This window comes from Sander vitreus, chromosome 12, assembly GCF_031162955.1.
Source record: "Sander vitreus isolate 19-12246 chromosome 12, sanVit1, whole genome shotgun sequence".
Classification (NCBI taxonomy): domain Eukaryota; kingdom Metazoa; phylum Chordata; class Actinopteri; order Perciformes; family Percidae; genus Sander; species Sander vitreus.
Genome location: NC_135866.1, coordinates 5568426 through 5588793, shown reverse-complemented (window position 1 = coordinate 5588793; position 20368 = coordinate 5568426). Strand labels below are relative to the sequence as shown.

Genomic DNA, 20368 nt, shown 5'->3' with positions numbered 1-20368 from the left:
TTTCAACCATATACACTGTAAAATATTTAAAATATAAAGATGACATTATATAAAAACGGCAACAAGACAGGCTACATTTAGTGCACAAACATTATAGACTATACATAAAGTGCAATTACTATTCACCGTGAGGTGAAGGTAGAACATAAGAACTTTCTTGAGATTTGCGTGGTTGAAATCACCAGCAAGAATAAATAGTCCATCCGGATGTGCGCTTTGGAGCTCACTTATAGCTCCGTAAAGTTCAGCTAACGCATTGGTAGCATTAGTGCTTGGTGGGATGTAAACACCGCTGTGAATTTGTGTGGAATGTAGAATGGTCGCCATTTAACAGTCACAAACTCCACCAGCGGTGAGCAGTAGTTGGATACAAGCACCGCTTTTCTGCACCAGTCCGTGTTAACATGCAGTATATGCACAGCCCACCTCCACGAGACTTACCCTACAGTAGGAAGGCTAGCAGTTCTGGTAGCTGGATAGTGGAGTCCGGTACAGTGTTGTTCAGCCATGTTTCCACAAAAACAAAAAGACAGCAGTCTCTGAACTCGCGTTGGGAGTTTCGTTGAAGTTGGATGTAGTCCAGTCTGTTGTCTAATGAGCGGACATTTGCAAGCAGGATGGATGGGACAGGTGGCTGGCTAGCATTAGCTTTTCATCTAGCTCGGACTCCTGCCCTCGCTCCTTTCTCACACACCGCTTTCGATGTCCCCTTCCCCGGCTAGCGGTCTGCTAGCAGGCGAAGCTTGCGTAGTGTTGAGTATTCCGTCCGTAATAAAGTTTCCTGCATATTCTCCGATCTGTACCAATGTATACCGGTGGTACACGTGTGCGGTAGTTTGAATGCACATAATTGTAAGGTTGCTGCTGAAAAAGTCTTTGCCAAACAAACATTTTACATTCTACTGCAGCAGCTGCTACGGCCGCCTCTTGTTCCTCCATCATCCGCAACTGTTCTTCGCTGTATTGCGGCTCGTACAGGTAGCCACGAGCATCGGATTCGCGCACCAGATCTTCAAAATCCCCTTCGGCCATATCATCTTCAAAACTACCTTCCGCCATTGTGGTTAGCCTACTAAAGTATGAATTAATTACTCAGCTTTCCCAAATTCAGTATTGACTGAATAACCGTACTGTGATTTTGATTGTATGGTGTGTCTACTGTGCTTCTGAATGTCAAGAAATCCGATGGTCCTGAGAAATTTGTTTCATGGAACTTCAATGAAACGTCCTTGTAGTATCATTTTCACCTAATAACTCACCAGAAGTCTCTTCTGTTTACACTGGAAGGATTGAGTTTTCTGTAAAAAAAATTACTCTAAATTACTTACTAAAGAAATATAAAAGGCAGACAATGGAATTACACTGTACAAGTGTTTAGGAATCCAACAGAAAAAGCTGAATACAAAATCACAGTCCAAGGTAGGTTTGTGATTAATCAGACACTGATGGAGAGTTTAACTGCTGTCATGTTTCTAAAAGCTTCTCCCCCCTCAGATCCAGTGTCTCCAGTTAAGTCAGTGGACTCTGTGTCCAGCAGCTCAGACTGGTGTAACCTGACAGTGAGCTGCAGAGCACAGAACTCTCACATTAACAGCACCTTTAGATGTCTCAACCACACCTGCAGTCAGGAGGAAGGAGAGAGACCACAGGTCACACCCTCTGCTGCTGATCTCCATGTCTACCTATCCAATGGCTCCATCATCTGTAACTATAGCAACCAGGTCAGCTGGAAAAAGGACATGAAAACAATAAAAAATGTCTGCCCCGGACATGCTGGTAAGACTGAGAGACAAACCACAAACAGCTGATAATATTGTACAGTTTGGTTACAGTTAGATGAAACAAACTAAATGATTTCTTACAGTTGAGATCTATTACCAATGAATTTGTTTAATTCAAACTGCAGTCCGTCAAAAGCAACAGTGACACACTCTCAATTAAGCTGCATGGCTTAAACCAGGCCTACTTTTCTTACCTGGCTTCTTTTTTCTTTTTTACAGTTCCTGAACCTTCCACCAATGCCATCCCTGTGGCTGCTGGTATTGGCATAGGTATCTCTCTCGTCTTGCTATGTGTTGCAGCAGCAGCATTTCGTTATCATCAAAAGAGAGGACAATGTAAGCATGCATTTTAATTAACAAAGATATATATGTTACCTGTACATGGGATTTCAGTGTTGTAGCAAAGTTCATCATCAGCCATACCTGTAAACCCACTTCTGTTATTAGGTAACCTTTCATACAGTATACAGTGTGGATGGGAATCCACAAATGTTTATCATAGCCAATGTTGTGCCAAAGCTCTGTGTAACATCAAGTCCCTATATGTAGATTTATATGTGATTATTGCATCTTTCAGATCATTCTATTACCAGTGTTTACTGTAGACTCATCATTGTGAATTCTTCATGCTTTAGTCCATTCATTCTTAGCATCCCCTGGTTAGATCCCAGCAAGCATTGCTGTTTGCCAAAGCACATTTGACTTTATAACACAAGCTCTAGGAGTTCGCCAACATCACAACATACCAAATCCTACACAGAGAGGCTTTAAAGTGTGCTGCTGTGTGAAGATGGAGAAATTTAGACACTAAATCTGGACTCAATGTAGCTGCAGCTCAATTCATGTAAATGTAAAGTAGTTAAGGTAAAGCTGAAAAAAGGAAAATTATAGCAAATCATGTTTTTTTTATGACTGCCTGCAGATAAAAGAGAGAGCATGGAGAATACAGTATATGAAGTTCCTCGGGTAAGTGTCAAATAAGAAGAAGAAAAAAAAGAAAAAAAATCACTTTCCCGAATTTACCTGACACACTGAGGAACACCATTTAAAAAATTGTGACCAGTTTGAGGATAATGGCAAAGTTAAGAAAGGTTTTTTTTTAAATCAAAAACTGGAGCCTCTCATGATTACATTTATTATCCCTATGCACACCAATTACTATACATTTTCCTGAACAGGTGATCTATTTACTGTATATAACCTGTCACTCCTTGCTACACCAACTTCTGCATCATCAGCTGTTCCAGCTCCTGCTGCTTGCTCCTACTTGTGCCTGTTCAATGCTTTGGACCTGGTAAACTTCCAGACGCACCACAATCTATCTGTGCAAACCTGCTGCTGCAAAGGTCTGGCAAGTAGTCTACTTAAACTGCAATGTGTTTCTTCATGCTGCGTACATGTTTGCTTGTGTTTTATTGTAGTTTTTGCATCCTTTTGAAACAAGTTATTTTTGAGGAAAGGGGACGAAAAGACCAAACTGTGTTTTACTTTGCAAAACAGCTAATGCATGTTCCAAAATGTGGTGTTCTCAAACCTTCATACTAATATCAGATCTCATACTGGTGCCCGAAAAGACAATACTGCAACAATATCATTTACATTGAGCCTCTCACTCGATCTGTGGATTCCAGTACGACAAGAGGCAAGACTCTGCCAGAGGGTCTGTATGCTCAGGTGGATAAACCTGCCAGGTCCTTAAACAAGTAATCAGCATGGTATTACACATATACTGCGCTGGCTGCAATTTCCTGTACTGTCAACACGTCCGCGGTGGTAGAAAAGGCGCGACAGCGACTCCACTTCCTAAAGGCTCTGCCACACCAACCTGACGGCCGACCAGCAGAAAAGGCAGTCGGACTGATCAGTCGGCTCCCGTCTCCCCGAGTTGGTCAAAAGTGCCTCAGAACACACTGAAGCGATGCCGACGAGCGTACGATCTGCGCGTGCGCAAGATGTAATACGTCTCCATAACAGCAGGCGTGGCTAATCTGTATTGTCGCCCAAAAAATTAAAACTAGAAATGACGGAACATCTCTCTCAACCTAGTAAACACAGAGCACGCTGTCGTCAGTCATTGTTTTCATCAGAGAGTGTTGATAGTAGTCAAGGATTGTTGTCGTCATTACTCGCTGACGGAAGAAAATACGATGGCTAGTAATAAGAAGATACTGGCGTTGTCAGCTCTCTGGTTTTCTTGTGCACTGATTCGCTAGTCAAGGGCTAGCACTCCACCAATCAGATCCCAATCCCACTGGCCGATTCAACAAGTCAGGTCGGCCACCGAACAGACTCGAGTCACCGACCTCGCCAGACTGTCCGACGACGTCCAACGGCCGATTTTCGGGTTGGTGTGTCAGTGCCTTAAGGATATGTAGAAGGAACCATCTGGAGGAGAAAATGTTAGTGGCCTTTTACCGCAGCACCATCGAGAGCGTCCTGACATACGGCATTACAGCTTGGTATGCCAACTGGCGGACAGAAAGAACCTGCAGAGGGTCATAAAGACAGCACAACGTATCACTGGCAGTCCCCTACCCTCGTCTCAGGAGAGCTAGGGCAATCACTGCCAACCTCACACCCAGGACAGCACCTGTTCAAACTCTTGCCCTCTGGCAGGAGGTACACAAGAGCAAGACTAATAGACCCAAAAACTGTTTCTTTCCCTGGGCATCAGGTCCCTGAATTTATAAAGTGTGTGTACGCTATGATGTGTAAATGATGTATATGTTGCTTACTTCTCTCCTTTTTTTGTTTATATTTATCAGTGCTCAAAGTGGGCCGGTACTCAGTACTGGCACTTCTACATTTTACTCTTAAGCGTACCTGCACTTTTTCTTGCGTACTGCGACTTCTCGTATGCATGCCCGAATTATCCATAAGGGCACTTGGGCCAGTGCCCAGGGGTACCAACCATTCACAACCAGTGGGGGGGCACCACATGACAAGCTTTAACAATATTTTCTGTAAATGGTTATATTATTCACTTGAAATTGTTGAAAGACCATACATTTGTTTATGAACACTAATTTCAGAATATTATAAATAAATCCATATTACATGACCACTATCACTCCCCTCCCCAATCTGCCAGTTGAGTTGGTCTACAATTATGCACAAATGTAGAATTTGGGGGATGGGGGTTAACAATCAAAAGTGGCCAGTTTAACCCCCCAAAAATGTTATGAATTTAAATTATAAAAAAAAAAAAGTGGTTGGCTTTCTTGATTCAATGTAATTGGCAAGCAAAAAAGATTTTCTTCCACACAAACCCCCCCCACACGATAGATAGATCCAACAGATCCCGTTGCTCTGGCCGGAGACCAGTGAAGGCCATTAGAAGCACTTTTCCGGTGATGGCTGAGCGTTACTGCGCAGCCTCCAACTGAGAGAGAGACGACGTAAATGTGCCGTGAGCAACGTGTCTGAAAGTTGTAAGTCTTCTGGTAGCTGTGCCAAAAGAAATCTCAATCATTCTGAATATTGCAGAGACAGAGCGTAGGTATATGTAAGGAGATAACATATAGGCACAGGCTAATTATTGCCAACTACAAGGTAACGGAGCCTTTTATACATTGTGTTGCTATAGAAATAAACAATGGACAAATAGTCTTTAAACGCTTCAGATGTTTAGTTATCCGCTGTCAAAGTGGCGCCAAAATGAATGGCAGTCAATGGAATGCTAACGGTAGGTGATGGCTTTGTAGCATCAAAATGGCGCCATAGGAGGTTCGTGGTCCAAGGAGAAGCTTACCCCCTTGGTTTATTCAGAATGCAGAGAAGTGTAAAAGACCGGTCCACAGTCTGCGCTTCTTTTCCTAGAACTCATTTCTTTCAGAGGAATTTGTGCAATAAATACATATTCTTAGATCTAATTTGGTAGTCTTTTGTCCATATCTTATTCATTTTCGGTCCTTTTATTGTCGTTAGCTGTGATGCTAAAGCAGTTTTAGCTTTCCCATGATGCTTTTGAACGGGTTGGCCCACCCTATCAGAAGTTCGCTTAGCCACGGACGCTAGTTCGGAAAAGCTGTCTGATGCCTGCAGCCTGACCATAACAGATTTATCACTGCTGAAAACCTAGAAACTAAAAAGTAGTGTTGAGTAGTCATGTTAGTGTGGCAAGGCGGGTGGTGCTAGGGGAGGAGCCACCACCTGAGTCTAACAACGCCACCTGGGGACTCTCACCCCAAGATAGCTTTATTTCTACTTCAACAAGCACCCCAGTTATACAAAAGGCTAAACAGGTTCACTAACTGAAGTAAGTGAGAGACGTGGTTACAAAAGAAATATTAATTTATTAATGGATAATTTATGACCGAAGTGCCTATAAAAGGGATGGTTAGAAATGAGGTTTAAATCAAATTGCAATAGGAATGGTAGAAAAGATTTTATTACAATTACAATTGCAAATCGTGTCACCGTGCCATTACCACTACAATCTGTGAAGGGAACCACACTAACGTGCCTAGTCTCCACCACAAGCTAGCTACTAGCGCCACTGCAAAGCAAAATAACAAAATAAAGAACACAATAAACCAGTTGATAACCTAAAATACAAGCAAACTAAACAGGGAGAGTGTCCTGGGGCACTAACAAAGATGTACTAAAATGATTAAAATCCAAACAACTAAAGTAAGGCAAAACAGCAGTTGACAACCAACAATTCAGACAGAAGATTACATTAATGACAAGTTTAAAAGCAGTGTGTGATAACATTTAGCTCAGGTAGTGATCATACCAGACTTACTGCTTTAAATTACTCATACCTTCACTCAAATGTACTCAGTAGGCCAAGGGAGAGTTCATCACACCACTCCAGGCAAATGAGATCATGTCTTCTGATCATACATACATATAAATGCCCATCAGGTTATTGTGGGTTGCAAATGTTACTGTAAACATCAAAGAAGCTGTCCTTTCTGTGTAAAGTAGGAGCCTTCTGCATGTCCATGTGTTTTTAGAGTTACTAACATTGTCAAATTAAACAACAAACATTTTGTCCAAGCCCCTTTTATTTCCAGTCTAGACGACAGGAATACAGGGAGGACCACCAGAGATGAATGCTGAGAATGGGAACGTGATGTAGTAAGTCACTGATAATGATTCTATATGTGATGGTGAAGTGTGACAATGATGAAGCAAGGATGAGAATGATGGATATGAATGTTGGAAATTGAACTTTTTTTTTCATCTGGTATTTGTAACATTTTCACATTAAGCTCTGCTGTTAATAGTGTTTAAAGTGCAGATGAGAGATCAAATTAGACAACTCTCTCTAAAAATGTTTTAATGAAGATTATTATGAGTTATTAAAGGCCATATTTGATATTATATATATTTGATTGTACAGGCGGGTAGTAGAGTAGAGGAAGTAGAGTAGATTAGATTGATGGGAGCTAAGGCTAAGCCACACCCAGTGCAGTACAGTACACACCAGGCTCTATATGTACTGGTTTCATTTGAGTTGCTCAAATAATAGAGTAATAAGTTAAATTGGAGAATTGATGAAATGGGACTATTTATTTTATAGAAACAATTCAAGTTAAAACTCTTCTCAGTGGATTGTCCAGAGACATTTTTGAGAAGATGCACGCAGAGCTCAGTTCATAAATAGCCTTACCACTTCCTCATATGGTACATTTAGCAAAATGGAGCTGGTTGTACTTCTCTGTGCCGTTTCTCTGCTGCATTCATGTGAAGCACAAGGTAAGAACTTTATTTTATTTATAGTCCCTGTTGTTGATGGACTTAGTCAGTTTTCAAGTCAAAGTTGTCAAAGTTGCTCTAACACTATTTCAGCAGTATAGAAGTATGAAATGTAATGTTTTATTGGAACTCAATTTTGAAGTATTTAGTATTGAGAAATGTATACAAATCTCTGTATAATTCTCTGTAATATGCTCTTAGTCAATTATTTCAAAAGCAATCCTAATAGCATGTCAAATGAATTGATATATATTCAGATATCAGAGGTGGAAAAAGTACTAACATATTGACCTCAAGTAAAAGTACCAATACTTGGTTAATATTACTCAAGTACAAGTGAAAATACCTATCTGAAAAATTACTCAAGTAAAAGTAATAAGTAGTTCATTTAAAATGTACTTTAAGTAAAAGTTACTTAGTTACATAAAACAAAACTGTAGCTGCGGGGAGGATCTCTCCCATGTAGTGAAAATAGGACTGAAACAGTCTGAACCGTCGTCGCTCGACTGATCGACCTCCATCTCGTTCTCGCCTACAGAAAGACTTGGCGCCTGGTAGGCAGCCTAGATCAAGGCCGGAGTGGGACTCATTTTCAACCCTGGAGTTTCATGCCTTAGACAAGCCCACTTTACTTCACGAAAAATGTAATCAAAACCTTAGTATATAAGTCTGCAATAGCGCCCTGTTAGAGAATAGGGTGCTATTGCAGACTTATATACTACTAAAAATACTACTAAAAAAATACACTAAATTACAAGGCTGTAGAGACATATATTTTTTTTAAATATCACTATTTCCAAGTGTTGCTTCACAATGTAGATTCATCAAAAAAGTTAACCTACGTTCCACAAAGCTCAGTGCTTGGACCAATTCTATTCACCTTATATATGCTTCCTCTAGGCAATATTATTAGGAAACACTCAATAAACTATCATTGTTATGGGGATGACACCCAATTCAATTAAGCCAGACGAAACCAGTCAGTTAACTAAACTCCAAGCATGCATCAAATATATAAAATCATGGATGACCTACAATTTTCTGATGTTTAAACTCAGACAAAACTGAAGTTATTGTGCTGGGCCTCAAACACCTCCGAACCTCATTATCTAAAGATATAGATACCCTGGATGGTATTGCCCTGGCCTCCAGCACTACTGTCAGAACTCTAGTTAGTTAGTGAGTTATTTTTGATCAGGATATATCCTTTAACGTCCACTTAAAACAAACCTCAAGAACAGCCTTTTTTCACCTTTGTAACATTTCCACAATTAGGAACATCCTGTCTCAACACAATGCTGAAAAACTAGTCCATGTGTAGCAGATGCAGATTGACGACAGAAGGATGAATCTGTTGCCACATATTTTAATTTTAAAAAAAACTCTGTAATTAACAGAAGAAAGACAATATAAGTTGCACTGTAGTTTCCACAAGCATGCTGACATTAACAGACGCTTCTTCAAAACTAAACTCACGTTGCTTCTGCGCCCTAGAGTTCACTCTGCCATTTACTGGTCAATGTCGCCTCCTAGTGGCGAGGAGTGCAACTGACTTAAACACCGCTAGACAGTCTTTCTTGCTGTAACTACATGCATCTTAAAATAACAAAAATAATGAGTACGCGAGCAACTAAACTGTTCTAAATTGTATGGATAGCATATATTCAATATTAACATATTAACCTCAAAACCTGGCGCCACACATGCATTTGTTACTTTCAGGCTGGACTATTGTAATTCCTTACTATAAGGAGGCTCAAATAAAACCCTTAAGACTCTCCAGGTGATCCAGAATGCTGCAATGCCCTGCAGTGCCCTGCTATGCCATAAACTACTACAACTACCATTTCTAGTCACTGTTCCATTATCTTTATTGTGACTATTATTGCCACTGTTCATCACACCCCCAACCAGCACCGTCAGACAACACCTACCAAGAGCCTGGGTCTGTCCGAGGTTTATCCCTTAAAGGAAGTTTTTCTCACCACCAAGGTTTCTTTTTAAAAGGGAGTTTTTCCTTGCCACTGTCGTACTAAAATGCTTGCTCTTGGGGGAATTACTGGAATTGTTGGGTCTTTGTATATTATAGAGTGTGGTCTAGACCCAGGGCTGGGCTGGGACAAAATATCGGCCCTGGCATTTTTGGCCCAGGCGGCCCACACCCACCGTGATTGGTCAGACACATTCCCTGCAGACAGACGTTCATGTGATAGTTTTGGATCCTTCAAGAGGGGTCTCAAGACTTACAGTATCTGTTGATCTTACACTTAAATAATTAATTAATTCTTAGAGTTATGATTTGTATTTTTATGGTATTTGTTTATTTTTTTATTATTGATATTTGATATTGTATTGCCATTATTGTTATTATTACTATTTTGCTTAATATTGGCTTAGCAACTTTTGCAAAACGAGCGTCAGCCATCTTGAATCATCGCTAAACAGGCTCCGTCTTTTCCATACTGTCTACGGTCTTTACAGCAGAAAACTTTTACAACATTATGTGCATTCAAACTACCGCACATGTAGACCACTGGGATACATTGGTACAGATTGGCTGCAACAGAGACCAGCAGCTGAGCCATGTTTCCACAACAACAAAAACACAGCAGTCTCTGAACTCACGTTGGGAGTTTCGTTGAAGTTGGATGTAGTCCAGTTTGTTGTCTAATGAGCGGAAACTTGAAAGCAGGATTGATGGAACAGGTGGCCCACAATAACAATGATAAATGATCATGTTTGCGCATGACTGACGTGTTTCATTTTTACCCCCAAAATGGAATGAAGTGTGGTCATGCCAGTTTGTTAGGTTTTGGTATGTGAGGCAAAGATGAACCTACTTCACTGTTTCGAGGCTTGCATTTGCCCATGTTAAATTGTGATATCACCAGTTAACATGGGCGTATATTTCGTTCATATGTTAACCTGTGTTAACTTAGACTAAAAGTCCAATAAAAGACCAATATATAGATAGTAGTGCTGTCAAACGATTACAATATTTAATTGTGATTAATCGCATTAATGTCATAGTTAACTCGCAATTAATCGCACATTTTTCTCTATTCTAAATGTCCCTTGATTTCTTTTTGTCCCATTATTTTTTCTCATTTTAATGCTCTTATCAACATGATACGATACTTTTAAAACGGTGCCTGAACAGAAAGATTTTTGTATATATATATATATATATTTAAAAAAACAAGCACCTTGTTCAATTGTATTTGTCTGTTCTGTATGTTCAAAAATATAAAACAATAAAAAGTTGGTCTAAAAAAAAAAAAAGAGCACAAAATGGCGAAAACAACCACTGGATGTGAAAAGGGTATTTTACAATAACTTTGAATGCACCACGAGGCTGGCGAGGTGAGGCTGAATCTGTTTTTCAGACAACGGCAGCTACAGTCTGGTGTTAGAATCCTCTCCAGTGAAATACAGTCACTTTACACCCTTTAGCTGTCAGCATTTTAACCGTGTTTACTACAGCTGCTAGCTAACGGTAGGCTAACGTTAGCTGCTGCTAAGATGAGTGTTGACTAGCGTCCCGTGCGACGATGTTTCAGTTCCCTCTAACGTCCGTTTTCGGAGCATCAGAGAGAAGTGCAGGCATTTAAGTGGCACCTAAATAAGGCACCGAAATCCGCGTTGCTATTCGGTCCGGTAGATAACGGTCGTTAAGGCACCGGTGCCGTATTAGCACCAGGTCTCGGACCCCCAAATAAAAACTTTTAGGATCTACATGAGTTACGTGAATGACATTTTCCCACTCAAACGGCGATTTTCGCCAAAAAGCGACTAGTTTGCAGGTATGTACTACTCTTTGGCCAAGTGTGTCTGTTGTTTTGTTTCCAGTCTAGCTAGGTATTATATAGATATAGATAGAGCCATATGAACAGAGCAGCAACGATGACATAGACGCAAATGCCACGTTATACACGACAAGGTGGAGCAGGGGAGGAGGTGGGTTGCATAGATGCGAGCAGCAAGCAGTTAGAAGCAGCTTTAGGTAGGGCGCCCTGTTTGGGTGTAGCCATTAGTAGCGAGGGAAGTTGACCAGCCGATGCGCTACTGCACCTGTTGTTGGCCAATAGCGGTTAGCAGCGTCTTGACTACTTGGCCTGACAGAACTGACGCTGATGCTCTATTAGTGGTTCCAGGCGCGATTTTTTTTCTTCCTTTGTTTTTTTTTTACTCAGTAACGGATGGGATTTGTAATGTAGCGAAATACAATACTTCACTCAAAACGTAATCAAGTACATTTTAAATTACTGATTTTAAAAACTACTTGAAAATACAAAATACACAACAAAACTACTCAATACAGTAACGTGAGTACATTTATTTCGATACTTTCCATCTCTATCAGATATACAGTTATTACCCCATTCTTTACCCATGGGTCCCAAAACGATTGTGTTTCTCTCTGATTTATTTAAGAGAAAGTACAATACAGGGATACATTTAACTGAAATGTGTTCATTCTTGTACAAGGCCCTAATCTCTATGCTGAGACAGAATGACAGCTTATCAACAGTCAACAATTTTATTTCTGTATTTCAATTGTATCTGCATTCTGATGTAGATGTGGATTCAGACACACATTTAGATAAACTGTAAACACTTTGTGTTATTTAAGTAACACATTTATAGGATTGTGTGTCCTTGGTGGAGTAGAGCTTAGATCAGGCCCAAAAAATCAAGCCCAACCCTATCCGAGCCCGTGCACGTTGCGTCCGAGCCCGGCCTGGCCCGACACATTAACTGTAATTATGAGCCTGAGCCCGATTTAAACCCGACAATTTTTTAATACGTGGGCCGAAATCTGTTTAGAATTATCTTGTGATCTCGTGATGCAACAAGGACGAAGCATGTAAACTCCGCTGTTTGTTTATTCAGAATGGAATGGATCGCAAATGGATCCGAATGAGAAACGTAAAAAAAAAAGTCGACCCATAGCGAGGCATAGCGTTCTCCCCACCGAATAAGGCTAATAAAGTAATGATTAAAAAAACACAAATGCTTGATCAAGGGATAGCGGCGGAAAATATCGGCCCGACCGTCAGGTCCGGTTCGGGCTCGGGCAGAGAATCTAAACTCTATGGTGGAGGTACACTCTCTTTAAGTCTGTTCTAGTTCTTTTTTTAAATTTCTGCTTTACATTTTAATACATATTCAACTTTACAGTGGATAACATCCACGCCCTGCAAGTTAAGAAAACACACGCAAATAGACAAAACACAAGCAAATTAGAGTCTTTTTATTAGAGTCGGGTATGGCTGCAGCCTGGAGAACTCCATAGACTGTATATTAAATTAATATTATTATTATTATTAATAACATAATGTATTAATAATATATAGTCTATGCTCCCGTTTCATGCCCTCCCGGCTGGTGCCGTCCCGAGCTTTGGCTTTTCAAAATAAAAGCTCACGTCTGGTCCGCTATGTCTTTGTACTTTGGTGTGTTGGTGTGTGTTTGCAGCGCGTTTGCTGAATGCTGCGCATGTGTTGTCAAATTAATGAAGTTGTTTTCTTAATTTGCTTGTGTTTTGTCTATTTGTGTGTGTTTTCTTAAGTTGCAGGGCGTTTGCCTCTGTCGGCCACTGTATAATTGTGTTTCCACAACAATGTTAGTGAGTAAATCTACTCAAATGGCCACCACACCATAACAGAGGAGTGTGATGCGTAAGATGAGAATGCAGAGGTTTAGTCACATATGTAAAAATACGATGGCTACCTGTATGTCTTTGCCAAGTGCAGACCAGTATAGAAAGCATTAATAAATAGTTGGGGAGGGTCATCCCTCTTTTCCAAATCATTTTGGAGGGTCATTCAAGATGTATTGCTGGTGAAGGGAGGGTCAGGTCTATTTTGACTAAACATCCCAAAACTCCTCCGGTGGCCCCTGAAATAAATAACAAACAGTCCCTTAACAAATGTTGAAAACATGTCCGTCTTTCCAAGATGCATGTGTAAACTTTACTCCTCCCGTAGTGTAACAACCTCATTCTGTGGTTATAGCCACTGACTGTCTAATAGTCTGTCTGTCACCTCTGTACAAGCTGGGGAACAATAATGTGGGTAAGAGCGGAGAGAGAAAGAGGACAAGGTGAAAAAAGTTCCCTAATTTTCAGAAGAGGCAGAAGGGAAAGACTTTTTCATGTTAAAAATAAAAATCAAGACTTTACTCTCAGTGGGCTTAGTTTAGCCAAGTCTTCTATGCTGAGGCAAGCTGAGTCAAGAGACATATCTGATACAAGGCATCTTTAGAGACATTTGCTGAAGTTAATTCATAATGTTAAACTAATGATCCAATATGTAAGAAATATAGCAGTAACCCAGTAACATTTAGTATTGACCAAAGAACAATATACTGTGTGTGATTTTGATTGTATGGTGTGTCTACTGTTTTACAGAGCCCAGTGCTGAGACTCCTGTGTTTGTGCAGAAGGGAGAGGATGTGCTTCTGAATGTCACAATAGCTAATGTTGCTAAAGAAGATACTGTTACCTGGAGATTCAATAAAACAGTTAATTTAGTACGATTTTTACCTGATAAAGAACCAAAAATCTCTGATAATTACTCTGGAAGGATTAAGTTGCTTGAGACATACTCCAGTTTATACTGCAGTAGTGTCTGAGGATACAGAACAACAAATAACTGGATACAAGATCACAGTCCAAGGTGAGTTTATTAACAATCTCAACACTGATGGAGAGTTTCTGCTGCCATGTTTCTAAAACCTCTCCACCTGCCTCTCCCCCCTCAGATCCAGTGTCTCCAGTTAAACTGTCAGTGGACTCTGTGTCCAGCAGCTCAGACTGGTGTAACCTGACAGTGAGCTGCAGAGCACAGGACTCTCACATTAACAGCACCTTTAGATGTGACACCCACACCTGCAGTCAGGAGGGAGGAGAGAGACCACAGGTCACACCCTCTGCTGAGCTCCATGTCCACGTGTCCAATGGCTCCATCATATGTAACCATAGCAACCAGGTCAGCTGGAAAAAGGACATGAAAACAATTGAAAAATGTCTGCCGACATGCTGGTAAGACTGAGAGACAAACCACAAACAGCTGATAACAATGCACAGTTTGGTTAGACTTAGAGCATTTAAGCTTTTATAAGTATCATTTTATATGTCCAAGTTAATACATTTTTTATTTCTACCTTGGTACGAGACATGAATTAGGTTTATTTAGGTTAAACCAATGTATTTTTCAAGGGGTGCGTAGGCTGTAGGATTTTAGCATTTCTCAATGAAGAGTTGTTCTGGTGGCAGAAATTAATTATTGAGTTAAACCATATTGGGTATGGTATTTTAAAAGCACCATTTGCAATGCAAAACCTCTAGACGATATGTTGTCCTCATCTCTTTTACTGTAAGCTGCTGTGAACAGCGTTTTCTTGGACATGGAACACATAAACTTGTGTCTGTGGGGGAGAGGGATATAAAATGTAGTTTTTACATATTTCTTTTAAATAAACACATATTTCAGTGAAACCTAGCAAAAAAACAAAACCATATAAGCATTATCTATCAACTAGCATCAAGTGTTAATATAAAGTAGGTGATAAAGAAATAGGTCAGTGGAATTTAAACATTTTGACTGCCAGAACTAGCTCTACCAGGTTGGTGTTATAAAACTAAGAGGCAGGTGGTGTTTAAATGAGATCATTCAGTGACCTTTGGAAGGTTGGTAGGTTTAAAGTGAACAGTTTGTGACAGTTTAGTTCCACCCATTAGGGTTTAATGAAACAAACTAAATGATTTCTTACAGTTGAGATCTATTACCAATGAATTTGTTTAATTCAAACTGCAGTCCGTCAAAAGCAACCGTGACACACTCTCAATTAAGCTGCATGGCTTAAACCAGGCCTACTTTTCTTACCTGGCTTCTTTTTTCTTTTTTACAGTTCCTGAACCTTCCACCAATGCCATCTCTGTGGCTGCTGGTATTGGCATAGGTTTCTGTGTCTTCATATGTGTTGTAGTAGCAGCAGCATTTTGTTATCATCAAAAGAGAGGACAATGTAAGTCCAAGCATGCATTTTAATTAACAAAGATATATATGTTACCTGTACATGGGATTTCAGTGTTGTAGCAAAGTTCATCATCAGCCATACCTGTAAACCCACTTCTGTTATTAGGTAACCTTTCATACAGTATACAGTGTGGATGGGAATCCACAAATGTTTATCATAGCCAATGTTGTGCCAAAGCTCTGTGTAACATCAAGTCCCTATATGGGGACTTATGATTTATATGTGATTATTGCATCTTTCATATCATTCTATTTTACTGTAGACAAAAAAGAGAAAATCATCATTGTGAATTCTTCATGCTTTAGTCCATTCCTTCTTAGCATCCCCTGGTTAGATCCCAGCAAGCATTGCTGTTTGCCAAAGCACATTTGACTTTATAACACAAGCTCTAGTAGTTTGCCAACATCACAACATACCAAATCCTACACAGAGAGGCTTTAAAGTGTGCTGCTGTGTGAAGATAGAGACATTTAGGGCGTTTTCACACCTGTAGTTCGTTTGCTTTGGTCCAAATCAGTTGGTGAGTAGTAAACTTGGAGCGATTTGCCCTCGGTCGGTTTGGTTTGGTTTGGTTTGACACCTGGAAAAATCCAAGCTTACCAAAATGCGTCATTACAAATCAGGCAAGAACGTCCAGCCCTTTTATTGGTCGGATATGTCTGGAGGCGGGAACAAGAAAGTAAATACAGGTGTTCTGGTCTAGTGGTCAAACCAGCTCATTTCATTAAAATTATCAGACATTGTTTCCCAAGCGACGTGACTACGTCTGCTCTGGTCACCGAGACTTCGCTCTGCTCTGCCGGTGTCTGTCTCCAATTTTAGCGGCAGCTGGTTCTCTTAATACATCCATGGTTTGACCACGGAGATACAAGTGACGGACGGGAAGCTTGACTACAGTCTATTTCTGTAATAGAAACACTGCAAGCTGCTACAGTTTGCTGCTCTTCTGCATCGCAGATTGCTAAACACACCTGACTACAGGAGACATTAGCTCAGACTTGCGGAGTATATATAGTTGGTGCGGTTCAAGTACAGATCACGTTCTCACCACAAATGAACCGCTCCAGAGTTCGAATGAAAGCGTACCGAGACCACCTCTTGAAGCAGGTCTCGGTACTCTTGTTTGGTCCGCTTTTGATGCACACCAGAGTTTGATTGCCACGTTCTCACCTGCCCAAACGAACTGAACCAGCGGGGCAAACAAACTCTATTCTCGATTAAACCGAACTAAAGGCTGTCGGTGTGAAAACGTCCTAACTCAAAAAATCTGGACTCAGTGTTGCTGCAGCTCATGTCATGTAGGCTAAATGTAGCCTAAATGTAAAGTAGTTAAGGTAAAGCTGAAAAAAGGAAAAAATATAGCAAATCAACATGTTTTTTGTTTATGACTGCCTGCAGATAAAAGAGAGAGCGTGGAGAATACAGTATATGAAGTTCCTCAGGTAAGCGTCAAGTTTAAAAAAAAAATCACTTTCCCGAATTTGCCTGACACACTGGGTGTTAAAAGAATTATTTATCAAGAGATGGACAGAAACACTAACAATGTCATAAAGTTAGTTTACTTGCAAGTAGAGTCAATTTGCAGCGCTTACAGCAAAGCACAGAAAAATATGACTAAGGAGAAGCCCTCTGCATCAGCTTATTTATAAGTGAAATTCAGTCATAATACAGAGTCGATGTAGCCTTCTTTATCTGGTCAGAGTCGATGTCGTCTCCTCTATCTGGTCAGGGAGTGCATGTTCTGGCCTCAGGCTCCAGACAAAGATAGTCAATGGCTCCATGGTATCTTGTTAGAGTGCCATCAGCATAATATGGCATTCCATGCAAACGGTTTTAATATTAACAAGACAGAAAAATGTAAATCACAATTTTTCTAACACTGAGGAACACAATTTCCATAATTGCGACCAGTTTGATGATAATGGTAAAGTTAAGAAACCTCTTTTAAAATAAAAAACTGGAGCCTCTCATGATTACATTTATTATCCCTATACACACCAGTTACTATACATTTTCTGGAACAGGTGATCTATTTACTGTATATAACCTGTCACTCCTTGCTACACCAACTTCTGCATCATCAGCTGTTCCAGCTCCTGCTGCTTGTGTTTTATTATAGTTTTTGCATCCTTTTGAAACAAAAAGTAACATTTTTGAGGAAAGGGGACAAAAAGACCAAACTGTGTTCTACTTTGCAAAACAGCTAATGCATGTTCCAAAATGTGTTGTGTTCTCAAACCTTCATACTAATATCAGATCTCATACTGGTGCCCGAAAAGACAATACTGCAACAATATCATTTACATTAGGCCAAAGTTTTTTTATGCACATCACATCAACTACATGATCACAGCTGAATTTTTTTTCTCCCTTTTCTTCCGTTTTTTAGCACACACCAGTTAACGGAAGCTACATGTGACTTCCTACTGAACCAAACTGTTTTAACTTCTGCATTCTCTTACACAATAAATATTGTGAGAGAAATACTCTCAGGTGAAATCTGCACTCAGTGTCGACGCTTTTGCAAACCATTATTTTCAGTCCTAGAATAAATCAAGTAAAGTAATTTGCTGCTGTCACAGTGATGTAGATGCTTTCTTTACGTGCTTGTGTTTAAGCTGCAGTGTGTTGTGCTCTCGTAGCCAAGAGAGTTTGATGAACTCAACTTTGGATGTTTTAGATGTGAAGTAGTAGAATTAAAGTAAAAATGGAAAACAAAAAAATAGCTAAACGTTGTATGTGGTTTATTTTCCAGGTCCGACCTACAGTCTCACCTCAGAGTGAGAGTGAAGTTCTAGGTCATTCTCCGACCTCCACCTACTGCTTGGTAGGGCCTCACACTGGATCTGTGGATTCCAGTACAACAAGAGGCACGACTCAGCCAGAGAGTGTGTATGCTCAGGTGGATAAACCTGCCAAGTCCTCAAACAAGTAATCAGCATGGTGTTCTACATAAAGTGCGCTGGCTGCAGTTTACAGTTTAGCTGGGTTAGGGTTAGGGTTAGGGTTAGGTAATGTAAGTTCATGTGACCTGCTCTGGTATGGAGAGACTTACATAGATATGACGACATACAGAAACATTTCAATGGAAACAGCTGTAATATAATGTAATATTATTAGTATTTTTTGTAGTATATTGTTAATATATATATGTGCGTGTGTGTGTGTGTGTGTGTGTGTGTGTGTGTGTGTGTGTGTGTGTGTGTGTGTGTGTGTGTGTGTGTGTGTGTGTGTGTGTGTGTGTGTTTAAACCCCTCTCAGGTATAACACGATAGAGCTAGCAAAGCGGTTTAGTGTAGTGCTATTTATTAAGTTTTGGAAATCCCACAATCTCTACAAGCTAACGTTAGCTTAACTTGGCTGGCAGACTAAACAGGGAGGGACTAGGAATCTTCTCTGCATTTCTCAGTATGGTTATGTTTACAAAATGTTGTAGTCCATCAACTTTCACAAGCAGAAGCTCGAGTGAAGATAATGACGTCTTCTGAAGAGTCCATCATGTTTTTTTAATTCTCCGTGTCCTCCTTGGCTACAAGCAACTGCATGGAGGAGGGGTGGGGGTGTGGGGTTTGCGCAATCACGGAAGGCTTTTCAATTTCATTCATTCATTTCATAAAGTTTTTTCACTGAGCCATGTGTCATTAAAAATTATATTTTGTTTTACATTCAGTGTGTCAAGTGTTTCCTATAACAATACAGTAGCACTGATGGATTCCTTGCAGAAAAACTCACAATATACCAGAGGGGATAATCAGTGACACAAGATCTTTTCATTAATTTACAAAATCACAAACAAATATTAGATGAGTATAGAGCTTTAATACGTCTCCAATAATGGTGCATGTAGCAGAAACTGCTTCCACCCTAAGATGAACAAATATAATAACATACTGTACATACTGTATAAACAAACATGAATGCAATCTTTTTTAGAACATTGTGAACAGGACCACATTCAGAGTTCCATTAAGGCTATTTTTGTGTGTTGTTGGTCTTGATCGTACGAATATAACAAATATACAAATATTATAATAACAATAATAATTTTATTTACAAAGTGAGCACAGTAATTATTGGGTATAATCAATGGATAATCAAGAATCATCAGCATTTATATAAAGGTGCCCTGTGGAGTTTTCTTGGAAAGAAAAAATATTTACATGAAGTCAAACTTCAAACTTTACATTTGTAAAGCTTTAAAGCTATCTTTAAAGCTTTACAAATGTGTTTAATCTATTTTTTTTTCTTCCAGATTTTGTACAAATATTTCAAATCTTACATTTATGTTTTCTGGCCTTTGCATTTGTTGGTTAATTTATTGGTATGTTACTGCTACCTACTGTCAATCAGTGGAACAGCATGACATCAGTGGCAGGAATGTACAACGTCCCTCTGAGGGCTCCTGTATGCACAATACAAACAACAGGGACTCACTCATAAAAACTGCTTCATTGTGCTATTAGTGATGCAAAACTCCACATTATACCTTTAACTATACGTTTTTCTTAGTACTTCTTGAGTTTCTCCATTAGTTGTTGGTATATATAGCCTTTATACATATATATATATATATATTAGGGCTGTCAAACGATTAATTTGTTTTAATCGCGATTAATCGCTGAATTTCTATAGTTAATCGCATATTTTGATTTATATGATTAAAATTCTATTATTTTGCATTTCAGAACAGTTTTTAAGTACATATTAACAATCGAAAGCAATTCTTACCAGTGTATCTTGATTGGGAATCAAATGAATGCAAAGAAAGGTACTTTATGAACTTGATTTTAAGATTTGTAATTATTTATTTACTGTGTAAACAAAAGAAAAATGTGTGA

The 20368-nt window shown here is 39.6% G+C and overlaps 1 protein-coding gene across 1 annotated transcript; it reads left to right on the top strand.

The window, feature by feature from the left end:
* The first annotated feature begins 1466 nt into the window (after nt 1–1466).
* LOC144526659 (uncharacterized) lies at nt 1467–18739 on the top strand. Its single transcript, XM_078264271.1, has 6 exons — nt 1467–1721; nt 14023–14167; nt 14253–14532; nt 15402–15518; nt 16929–16972; nt 18286–18739. The coding sequence occupies exons 1-4, from the start codon at nt 1467–1469 to the stop codon at nt 15406–15408; spliced, it is 687 nt and encodes a 228-aa protein (XP_078120397.1). The 3' UTR covers nt 15409–15518; nt 16929–16972; nt 18286–18739.
* The last annotated feature ends 1629 nt before the right edge of the window (nt 18740–20368 follow it).

Coding starts and splice junctions, on each gene's coding strand:
- LOC144526659 (XM_078264271.1), top strand. CDS start 1,467: ATGTTTCTAAAAGCTTCTCCCCCCTCAGATCCAGTGTCTCCAGTTAAG. Junction 1,722..14,022: donor TCTGTAACTATAGCAACCAG/GTCAGCTGGAAA, acceptor CAGTTAATTTAG/TACGATTTTTACCTGATAAA. Junction 14,168..14,252: donor ATACAAGATCACAGTCCAAG/GTGAGTTTATTA, acceptor CTCCCCCCTCAG/ATCCAGTGTCTCCAGTTAAA.